Below are 12,700 nucleotides of genomic sequence, written 5' to 3'. Positions count from 1 at the left end.
CTCTATCTAATTTGTTGAATAAGCATGGACACTTCACCACTATTGCAGAGGCTACATGAATCAGCATTTCCATAACACCATTAAGATGTGTGCTATTTACATTTCTAATGTACACAGGGGCATATGCATGCTGCTAGGAGTGATAATTGAATTTTATATGCTGCTCTGTCAAGGTGGTGGCATGCATAATGAATAAACAGCCCTCATGCAAGTGAGGAGTTGATTACAGCATCTCCAGATACACCTAGATCAAATGGGAGCAATGAGAATGGAGAGGAGGGGAGGTAAGTGTATGCTGAACCTTTGGTGCTAGTTTTGCTTGCATGCCGTACAGTACAGGTAGGTGGGCTGGATTACTACAAGCACTACAAGGAAAGCTTCACAAAATGCCTGATTATGAACGTCAGCACAGACCCGAGTTGTTGTCAGTGTGTATCCATCACAATGATTCTTTGTATCCATGTGCAAGTATCCAGAATATCAATGTGACGTTTATTGATGTGAAAGACTTTGCCACTGTATGCTGCTGTCAGTTACTGTGTCAAACAAAGTCAATCTCCAACACTTCCACTGTATGTGGCAGAGGTGTGAAATGTGCTACCAAGGTGACAAAGCAATGTGGTCATCGGATATTTCGCTTTTCTTTTCCATTTCACATTAAAGTTGAATATCAGAACTACCAATTACTACAGTATATAATCTATTGTCCTGAAATTTGAATTTATGGGAAAGCCGATTTCAAAGTTTTGGCAGATACAGAAATTATTAACTGGGGGGGCATTAATAAATGCTGGGTTTTTTGTATTACTGCTTCCTATTGTTCTTTTGGGCTTGTTTTCCTAGGCTTCTTTCTCTCGCAATATCTGGCAACACTGCCCATGGAAAATCAGGGCAGAGGATTATTTGAATTGTGCAATGATACATGATGGAATATGATTAAGGATTATTTTGATTATGGTAAACTCACATTTCATATCATGACATAAATGTAACTTTTTTTTTTTTTTTTAAGATTTTTTTGGGGGGGAATTGCCCCCCCTTGCCCATGCCTAGATCCGGCCCTGCCTTCCTTCCTTTCTTTCTTTAGTTAGTGCACGAATAGGCAAAATGCAGTAGTCCGTTACAGAATAGCTGAATTATAAAATCTAATTTACTTACTTAATTGAATTACAATTTACAACAGGAACCATACAGTGGCTTTACAGGTTCTTTGCACAGCAGCGGTGCTATATATCACCTCTACCACCCTCAAAGAACCACTGAGGAACTGCTGAAAAACCAATATGTTCTGTGTGTAGGTTACTTACAACAGTGGATTATTCCATGCCCTTTTACACTATTTGTAATGTATCTCTCATTTACAGTCAGAGGAGAGAAAGAAAGAAAGAACGAAAGAACGAAAGAAAGAAAGAAAGAAAGAAAGAAAGAAGATTAATTGGAGGAAATCTTCACTGGGGCTGTTGGTGTAGTAGTATGTGATTATGATATAAATCACCCAGGGCTAAACTGTACAAGTAGCAGTCTGTGGGCTGCTATTGAGGGCTCTGGAGACAAGGGGACCCTTTAAAGATTAGCCATCTCCTTGCCCTCTTATTCAAAAGTCTCTGTGCTTCCTCTCTGTCTGCCACCCTAAGAGAATTTACTGTTCCTGCTGATACATATCAATTATCACCACAAAGCCACCTTGGGGCCTCTCACGATCGAATAATAAATTGATTTTTTTTGCAAACATTTTTCAATATCACCACCCGCCTTTCTTATCATGATGGCAGATAACTGTGAGGAAGAAACTGCAAAAGACTGACGGTGTAGGAGGTTGGGCTTTGACACCATCAGTTCCATCCCATCTAGAATATTAATTAGTAATATAGTGCTACCTTCAACCTGGGCCAGCCTTGAGCCTTTCGGATAAGACTAAAGACATAGATCATTTGGTTTTTCCACTCCACTGATTAAATCTTCTTTAGCATTATGCAGAAGAAGCTCCATAAATAACAGTGATCTGCCAGACAAGGACTCTGTAAACAACTCATGTTTTATTGATGTTATGCATCCAAATAGTTAGAGTTCATCCCTCAGACCACTCACAGCTCATTTCTCAGGCCATGTCAGCTAGTCCTCATCTGCAGGCCTCTTCAGACCTCCCGCTACCTTGACAAATGAACCCAGATAGATGTGAGGCCCTGGCATGCTTATTTGAACCAGTGTGACACAGCCTTTCAGTACAAGACCCCCCCCCCCCCCAAAAAAAAAAAAATTGCCTTCCCGGCCGGGATCCAATCTTACAAAAATACATTATGAATGATCCACTTAAATGGGTCCCGACCCATTGTTTGGGAAACATTGCTGTACTACAGTATGTATAACATGCCATTAGTCTGACAGCCCATTATTCCAAAGTACACAGATGGTGCACATTATTAACTAACCCTACACCTGGCTACCCCTAACCCTAAGGAAGTTGTTTATAGCTCTTTATAGCAAAAATAGCTCCACAAATCTCTGTATCTGTCTCTCTGTCTGTCCCTCTGTCATGCCCATATGTGGAGATTTCCGTCTGACTGTCCGGCTGTGTCAATTTCATGCTCATACTGTATATGGAGATCCCTGATGTCATCAAAGTGACATCATGTGACACATGACATCATGTGACTCCATGTATTGAGGGTGGTTGGGAAACCTGTGACTTTCATGTTGTGTCCATGCCATGATATTTTATACTCCAAAATGAACGTTTTACGGATTTCTCTGCTCCGATTCCATGGAGCGACACTTTTAAGCAGCATTGCTACACCAAACCCTTCAGCATGTGCAGGTGCTTCCCTTTATACAGTCTATGGTGCTTCCCACCTTAGACTTCTCAGCTGCTGGGTTCTGTCCAGAGCTGCCCCAGAACCTCAGTTTTTCAGATGTTCACCACTCCTGTCGCAGACTGAGGGTACAGGGGTGTGCCAACCGCTTCCTTGGCACTACCAACAGGTACGGACAAAGAAGAGAGGCACAGAGTACCAGCCCAAGAACATCAAACGGATCAGGACCCATGGCTGGGCCAAAAGGATCAGTACTAAAGGAGGCATCGAGGTCATTCTGCGTCGCATGCTGAAGGGAAGAAAATCTCTCTCGCACTGAAAGTACCAAATAGCAAAGACCTATTTTCTGCAAAGTCTAAGATTTTCAATGATATAAATATTGGTTGTGCAGCACAAGAGGTGTTGACCAACCTGGCAAGAACGTATTGTTATTTATAAACAAAAAACGCTAATAAACAGCTGACATTTGGGGAAAGCGAAAAACGGGCTTCACTGTTCCGTGCACATGGTAATGGTCAATGTCTGTGTGCAAATGCAGAGCAATTGCTCCAGCCACTGAGGAGAACCGGGCAGAAGAGATTTTGGCCTCACCACAATTTTGGGCTCACCACCCACACAGAGCTTTGTAAAATTATAGGAGGATGCCTGGTGGCTTAGTTAGTGCACTGACCATACACATCTTTGTGAGTTGCGAGGACCGGAGTTTGAATCCAAATCCCATCATGTCTTGCATCTTTCTGCTCTCTCTGTCCTAGGCTTCCTATTGCTCTATAGGGCATAGCAGTGGTGGCCATTTTGTGGTGCCACAGAGCGAAAGCCCATTCATTTCTCCCATAGAGATTTCCGAAAATATTTATATTAATTATTTCAAGCCGGGAACCAAGCCATCCAGGCTCCTGGTGAATCATGACCATATAATAAAACATGTGATTATGTGTTACAAAAACGAGTTGAATATTTAATTATATTATATACTATATTTCTCTGCTGTCCGGCAGCAACCAGCTAACTCCAAAACGCTAATTTTTCAGGAAATGTAAAAACCTTATATTTTTTAAAACAAAGCAATACTGCCTCATAAAAGTTGGTTTAGTGACTTTATACATTGTCAGATACTTGCATGTGTCATTATATTATCACCACTTTACCCAAATCCAGCTCAAGTGGAGTTAGGAGTTTTGTCCGAACAGCTGACAATAGCTCCAATCGCTGCGGAGGGAGAGGTTTCAAATGGGGCGGGGCTAAGCTGACAATGGATCTCCAAGCTCACAATGCATCACAACGTGTGAATTAATGCCCTGATGCTTCATGCCACTTATTATATAGGCCTACAATAATAAACAGGACTTTAAATATTACAATAACTTCTGCAAAGAGGGATTCACAGAGTTGGAGTTTCAGTAGAACTAGCGAGATAAATGCTATGAACTCCTTTCTTGTCAGATTGCTCTCCTCATTAAACACTTCATAGATTTTAGAAATAGAATTGCTTGTTTTCATAAGATTAGTGTCAGTGCTAAGTTTGATAAACAGGTACACTGCATAGTTTTAACAGACTACGGGGGAAAAACCCTGCGTCATTACAGTTTGTTTATCTGCTGCTCCGCATTAGATCTCCTCCTCTGTCTGAGTGCGCTCACTGCGCTGTGCTGTGGAACCACAGCACGGATAGGAGAGGGGGTGGAGTTGGTTGGTTTGACTGACAGTGTCAGGATCCAATGGAGTTGGGAGGTTTTGTCTGAAGCGCTTTTTAGTACTTTTCATTGGTAAAATTTTGTTTACGTAAAGGGTGTTCAATAGCGTTGATTTATGAAAAAAATAGCTGAAAATTTAGTTAGCTGGTTCCTGCCGGACAGCGACGATTTAATAAATACCTTCTTTTTTTTTACACAGATGGTCATGATTCACCAGAAGCCTGGATGGCTTTGTTCCAGGCTTAAAATAATTAAAATAAATATTTGGGCTTTCGGCCTGTGGGCTTTCGACCGCACAATTGTATAATAATGCTTTATAATCACTGTTATAATGCATTGCTTATAAGTCACTAAAGGTTGTCATTGGGTGCTTTAAGTAAAGTGACAGAATAGAAGCATATCTATTGATGGGAAAATATGGTACATATTTTATCAGTATCCATTTTAAAGACTGAACATCACTTTACATTTTTGGGCCCCTGCATATATGTATGTCATGACAAGTGGAAATTTCCACTTGCTCGTGCTTAACTAAAAACATTGACATGAGATGCCTACGTGACAAAAACATGCTTAAACTTGTGTAAAAACAGGATGCAAGCTGCAAGCTGAATTTGAATAACTTTGATCATAAACTGTCTAAAAGATTTGCACCCGCCTGTGTATCCTGTCGAGGCGACAACGCACTAGAAACCTATAGTAATGTATGGAACTGCCGACATACTCCCGTTGACCTCAGGCGATCTTATCTACACCTGCTTCCTCCAGCAGTTGAGGAGACTTGAGAATACCATAGCAACCATTTGGCACGTCCCATAACTTTCACGTGCATGTCAAAGTTATCCAATCCAAGGTCCCCTTTTGGGGACAGACCCTCACTGGTTTCCTCAGTATATAGTAACATTACACATTTTGTGACAGTTAGAATTCTCCGCGATCTTACAGACTTTGGTTTTACTGACTCTGTTGTTCGTGCATGCGAGGCGCCTCCCGATCCTTTCCCTGTGTGGACTAATCGCTCTAGAGCCTTTACGAAGCAAAACTCACTGATACGTTAAGTATTTGATTTCTATCTGTCTTGCATTATTGGTTCACATATCACACAGTGTTGTTCCTGTGTATTGCTGTAATGAAGATAATAAATATGCTGAGTTTGAGCTGATTTGATCCCTGTTTAATGTCGTGCATGTACCCTCTGGACAATAGGATAATTGAACAAAGGGCACACTCCCCTCTTGGAGTGTGGCCCCTGACGCATCAGCTGGTGACCCCGACGGGATATCCTGTCCAGAGGTTAGCGACAACCTCCTGTCCGTTCCGGACCACCACGTGGTATTTTTGAAATCCTTGATGGTACAATCAAGGGTACCCTACAAACAAGAAAAGCATACTTCCATGCTTTTAGCATAGCGATTGTACCATTCAAAGTATTTCAAACCTATTGCATTTTGGCCAAAACTGTATTTTCCAAATTTTTGTGTTTTAGTGAGGCGGATTAGCGAATTTATTTTCGCTCAATTCTTTTCACACTAAAACCACTCTGTAAACCTCCTGACCATTGTCACTAGTTGAACCAATATATGCCCGCTATCCCACTGCGTATTTGCCCCCTATAAGAGGCACGGACCGTGGACGTGTGACTCTTGGGAAATACCGTGGTTCTTATCGAGTGGCCCGTCGAAATAGACAAACCGGGCACGGAGTCCAAGTCATCCGGTATACTGCAGACTTGTGAATTTGGTTTGTGTGTTTGTGTGGTATTGGTTCCCTGACCGGGAATTAGCGCATGGCATTTTGGTGTTTACCAATCTCCCCAGCGTACTGTGGTATTGGTTCCCTGACCGGGAATTAGCGCATGGCATTTTGGTGTTTACCAATCTCCCCAGCGTACTGTGGTATTGGTTCCCTGACCGGGAATTAGCGCATGGCATTTTGGTGTTTACTAATCTCCCCAGCGTACTGTGGTATTGGTTCCCTGACCGGGAATTAGCGCATGGCATTTTGGTGTTTACCAATTTCCCCAGCGTACTGCTATAATAATTTTGTGTAATTTGTGCAAGGTCGGGAGCGCATGGCATTTTGGTGTTTACCGATCCCCCCAGCGTTCTTGATCTAATAACTTTGTGTTTTATGTCATATCTGTCCTCAGAGGTTGCAGTGTTGCATTCTCAGATTGTATTCATCCCAGACGTTCAGGTTTGAACAGGGCTGAATTTGTGCATGGTTGATATAGCATTGATATATTGTGTCATATATATATATAATATATTATATTATATTGTATTATAATATGTATAATTATGTTATGTATTATATGTATATAATATATGGTTGATGCAATGTGTGCGTTGTAACACGCTATTATTCTATAACGATATAGATATGTTTAATGATCCATTTCCAATCTACATTGGATCTGGGACACCTGGTTGAAATATTAAAAAAATGGGAAATTGATTTTAATACAAAAAAAATATTTGTGTTGTAGCCCCATATTCCTCTCTTCCCGTGCAAGAGGGTGTGTGTGGGTTTTTAGAATTTGTAGGAATTGAATGAACGTTTGAGGCACATGACACGTTCTCCATTTATCGTGTGCTCACAATAGATCACCGGCCAACGTTTGTGTCCCTAAACCGGACAGTCTGTTGGTTCAAAGGTCATTTATTGGGACTTTACACACTCCACTTAACTGATGGGGGAGGTATATTTTATTAAGTTTTGGATTTTGCATTGAATAATTAAACTCACTGTAGTCTCCACTGGGGGTTTCTCTGGAAGATGTTTATATATTTTAAAATCACAAGGAAATAAAAAGATTTACAGATTTCGTTAACCACATGTAAAGCAATAGTTTTTTTCCTTTGATCATAAAGCCCAGTAGGATTACAATAGACACAGCTACTTTGATAGATAATATATTTACAAATTACATTGACAGCAAAATAACAAGTGGATTACTCATAAACGATATTACTGACCATCTTCCTATTTGGTATAAATAAATGATCCCTGAATTTAAGTAAAACTAAATGTATGATATTTGTATAATAATAATGTAATAAGGAAAATAAATTGTAAACTAAAAATTAAAATTAATGATGTTGAGATAGAAAGAGTGCATGAAAATAAATGTTTGGGAGATAGTAAATTAAACTGGAAATCTCTTATAGATAATGTAAAAATAAAAATGTCTAAAATGATTGCAATATTACATAAAACCAATCATATTCTAAATCAGAAGACACTGTATATATTATATTGTTCTCTTAATAGTCCCATATATTACGTATTGTTTGGAAATATGGGGGAACACATATAAAACTAACACAAACCCAATATTCATATTACAGAAGAGAGCTATAAGAATAATAACTAGAACAGATTACTATGAACCAACTAATACACTTTTTATCAAATTAAATACCTTAAAATTCGATGATCTGGTTCACTTAAAAACTGTGCTAATAGCATACAAGGCGCACAATAATCAACTCCCGATCTGCATTCAGAGGCTGTTTGAAGCTAAAGGGACCAGGTATTGGTTGAGGGGAGCTAATATTATTAATATTATTAAGATAACTAAGACCAGAACAAATATTAAAAAACATGTGTTTCTGCAAAAGCAATACAAATATGGGATGACTGTAAAAAATATTTAAAAATTATGTAGTTCTATTGGCAAATTTAAGAAAATGTCTAAAATGAATATGGTAATGAAATATATTAATAATATAATATGATATGATAATTATATACGTTGCTATAGGAAATATAGTGATTAAGTGTTAATTATGCAATTATTTAAAGTATAGAAATATTATCAATGATTGATTATGCAATTAATTTTCTGTTTTATATAGCTTAGAAATATTATATATATATATATATTCATATTTATATAGCATAGACAAAAATATTTTTCAATGAATGAGTAGTATACAATTGATTTTATGTTTTAAATAGATTATTTAATGCAAGAAGGGTAGGCACTATAAGCTAATAGCTTCAGCCTATGCCTTTTTGGTCAAGCAGTTATGAGTTATGAGTTAGTTATGAGTGAGTTATAATAATAATAAACTTTAACTAACTAACTAACTAACTAAAGAAACAAGGGCAGCTGTACTTGACTCCCATCCAACACTCCAAGGGCGAATATTGGCCCATTACGATCAAACAAATAGCCAGTCTACAAGCTTATGAAGATGGTCTCCTGGACCAGGCCAAGAAAATTCTCACAGTTCTCAGCTTTGGCTAGCTCCTCTAGCCAAGGCTGAGAGTAGACACCACATAGCCTCTAGGTTCTTTCAGAGCCTATTGCTCTCAGCACCACGGTGAGGTCTCTCTTGTAGCTGAGGCGAATTGATTTCATATTTTGTGTTTGAGACTGAGGTCTATCTTTTGTTTTGTTTTTATTTCATTTTTTGACACGTTTTAGTCTGTTTTTGGTGCAGCACAGTCCTCGTTTAAGTGAATTGCTTTCAACTGTTGCACTGCTGTGCGGAGTGTGCGCAACAGGGCAAATCTTCGCCAAGCCAGGGTGACCTACCCAGGCCCATGAAATTCATATGCAGGCATAGTAGCCAATTAGAAAGAAATCTGCTAAAGCTGACTCATATACTGATATGGAACCATATTTTGGATATATATTATCGCTGTCGGGTGGAAATCTTATATATATTTTTATTATTTAAAAACAATTTATAAATGGTGAAAATAGCCAATCCACAAGCTGTAATTATTAATAATTACGAAATACTATATTTTTAAAGAGTGAAAAATCAACTAAATCATTATTAGTGCAAGTTCAGTCACATTTCATTTGAATGAAAATAACTTTTGGGGGAAATGCATAAAGTCTCTAATCTGTGAGTCTAATGTGATTAAAGTGACCCCTACTTCAGTCAGTGAAGTCCAGGGCTGAATGTGACACGTTAAGACCTATATAACTCAATATTGGTCATTTGCCAACACATTATTTTGTGAAATAAAGGGGTTATATTTCACAGATAGTTATACTATTCTTATACTATAATAAAATAAAATCATCCTTAACCTTCAAGTTAAATTCATTATTTCCGTGGACTTAAAATATATTATATATTTTTTGACGGTCTTCCTGGCCTGGCATTAGGCTTTTGTGCCCTTCAATAAATTACAACACCAAAGGCCATGTGGCCTTGCCCCTAAAATGACTAAATTCCAGGCCTGCCTGGAACGCATTTTTATTTTATTCTTTTTAAAGAAAAAGTCATTATTATCATTATTTTTTACTTTCAATAAATCATATCCACTTACAAAAAACACAGTGAGTGCTGGTATTGAGGCGGTACTACCGTGTTTGCGCTGATTAGAAATTATTATTAATCGTGGCCCCTTAAGAAATGTTAGAAACTGCTGAATAGTAGTGCCGCATACGGTATGCGTGCAATTTAGGTTTATTTAGTTACCTTAAAGTATTTTTTTATGCTTTTATGAACTTTTAAGTAGTTATACTTATATTTGTTACCTTTTTACTTACCTTAATTACCATTAAATAATTTTATTCCATATAGTCAATTAATATTCTTCCGTTTGTTACCTTTAAGTATTTGTACTCATTTTAGTGACTTTTAAGTACTATTACTTAATCAGTCCATTTTTTTCCCTGACTTTTGATATTTTCACTAATTTTAATTGCTTTTGAGTACTTTTCACTTTTCATAATAACTTTTAAGTATTTTCACTCATTTTATTTACCTTTAAGTGATTTCTTACTTATTTTCGCAACCTTTAAGTATTGTTACTCTTTTTATCAACTCTTAAGTATCTTCACCCACTTTATTTACATTGAAGTATATACAGTATATGCTACCTACAACTTCTATATATATATTTTTTTTTACTCATTCGAACAACTTTTATGTATCATTTTAACTAAGTTTAAGTATTCTTACTCATTTGAAGTACAACTTCAGTGTGTTTCTACTCAATGTGTGTTTCTACTCAAATTTTACTGAAGTTTTGTTGCTCAATTTATTTACTTTAAAAGTATGTTTACTGACTTTATTTACTTTGAAGTATCTTTTACTGACTTTATTTACTTTGAAGTATCTTTTACTCATTTTTACAACCTTTTAAGTATTAAAGTATTAAGTATTTTTACTCACGTATTTACTTTTAAATATTTGTTCTCATTTTTTACTTTTAATAATTTTTACTCACATTGAAGATCGGTCGTTTTAGTGTGTGTGTGTGTGTGTGTGTGTGTGTGTGTGTGTGTGTGTGTGCATGTCTTTAAGAATAGTTGCTAGAACATTTTATAAATATACAACTTCCATAGTTTACATTTTTTTTTCCCCAGTTGTTTTCTGTTTATACATTTTTTGTTTCTTTTCTTGCACACATCATAAGCAAACTCTTTCAATCAGCTTGTGATTTCATCTTGTGGTATTTCTCTCTAACCGCAGCGAGGGCAATGGAAGAGGGAGCCCCCGGTTTTTGACCAAATCTAGATTAGTCCACCCCACGTAAACATTTGCCTCAATAATGTTTCACTTTCCTTTCAATATTTTTAAATTGAATTTAATATCATACAATATTGAAACCACTCAGGATGAAATCTCTTTTACTCCAAAATGAGTTATTATTTTTTATTATTATTATTTTTTTTTTAAATATATGTATGTTCTGTCATCATGTCTGTGTGTCCACAATCCCTTGTGGAGATTTCCGTTTCCTTAAGTTCTGTAACTGCCACGTAACTATGGCAACGTAATCCTCACGGCGGGGAGCTGCTTAGCCTCCATTGAATTCATTCTATAACACAACTCAGTTAAATTATCCCTAATACGATTCAATATATTATAATACTATTTAGAAACATTAACTATAATATTATAAGAATTAAAAGTCATTTTGACTTTTTTGAACAAGTTTTTAATATTTTATCATTTTAACTTAAAATATATTTTTTGTTGAGCTTGTCGATCTGCAATTTTTTTTTGCATTATTATCTCTAGGTACTGTTGTGTACTCTCTCATTTTTAATGTACTCCTCAGTAGAAAGGTGTTTATACCTCGTTTCCCATTGTTGTATTCTAATTTTAATTTCTTAAAAAAAATAAAAAAAATCTTAATATTTTTTCTTTGGTTCTGCCTTATTTTAGTTTTTCTTTTACATCGGCAAATGTATTCTTTGTGAGTGTCAAGAGGAGGGAGTTGGTGAATATTTGATTTAACTGTCCAAATCAGGTCACAACACCTGCTAAATGTGATACAGGGCGAAAACTTTAATTTTATATTTTGTTCCAAACTGTTTTAAACTCTATGTTTCATACTGCAGTCAACTGTAGGCCTACTACCATGCCGAACAGTAAATTTGATTTCCATTATTTTACGGATTTCTACTTATGTCCTGGATACTGTAAGAGTCCCCCTAACTATGTACAATAAGGAAGTATTTCTTGATTTTAGGACTCATATCACGTAAGTTTTCCCAGTATAAAGTGTAAATTTATCTATTATGTTCAGACGTGTATCGTTCCATAAAAAAACCTTGGACCTTTGTAGGTCTGCTTGATAAAGTTCACAGGATCGCAGCTTCACATGAGGTCATGAGAGCATCCACACCCAACGGGCACGTGACCCGGGCTTCGGCCGAACTGAAATGCACAGAATCCTCATTGACCCGAAATGAAGGGTAATGTATTCTGGTCAATTATCGCTCTGTAAAACTGGTACACTGGTCAGTTTTCTTTCCTGAGACTCCGGTCCTCTGTGTGATGTCACACGGCTCACACCGCTGCCAGGTCACTGTGAGGTCATTTGGACCCAGACAAGATTTTGAAAGTAAGGTTTTAAGATGGGACGAAACAACTCTGATATTTTTGATAATTATAATTAAGTTATTGCAAGATGCAGAGTACCCGTTCTGTTTCTTTTCAATACATTTTGGGAACTTGGTGAGGTGTGTCCTTACTGTCATTAAATATAATAACCATTTTATTCTTTCAATTAAAACAGCACTGTCTCAGTGCAGAAGTGAATTTTTATATCTTATCTGAATAACTACACATGTATTTACTTAATATTATAATTTTTTCTCCTCTTAACAATACATTCCTTTACAATTCCCGAGAAATTCAGTCTACATATCTGGACATGTCTGCCTTGTTATATAAACATTATTACATTTTTTTTTTTTTTTTTTTTTTTTGT

At 36.9% G+C, this 12,700-nt stretch overlaps 1 protein-coding gene across 1 annotated transcript in view; it reads left to right on the top strand.

Moving 5' to 3' along the window:
* The window catches only part of LOC308086986 (contactin-associated protein-like 4), a gene marked incomplete at its 3' end in the record, with an annotated part of 149,545 nt that extends 143,699 nt beyond the window's left edge, over positions 1-5,846 (top strand). The window contains exons 26-27 of the mRNA XM_080430626.1: positions 2,856-2,979; positions 5,711-5,846. Of these exons, the coding sequence (XP_080286752.1) occupies positions 2,856-2,979; positions 5,711-5,846 (260 nt within the window). The remainder of the gene's footprint in view (positions 1-2,855; positions 2,980-5,710) is intronic.
* Between the last annotated feature and the right edge of the window lie 6,854 nt (positions 5,847-12,700).

The sequence above is a fragment of the Gymnoscopelus braueri genome (assembly GCF_963280865.1).
Source record: "Gymnoscopelus braueri genome assembly, chromosome: 6".
Classification (NCBI taxonomy): domain Eukaryota; kingdom Metazoa; phylum Chordata; class Actinopteri; order Myctophiformes; family Myctophidae; genus Gymnoscopelus; species Gymnoscopelus braueri.
Note: the sequence above shows the minus strand (reverse complement) of the source record. Positions and strands in the feature narration are given on the sequence as shown.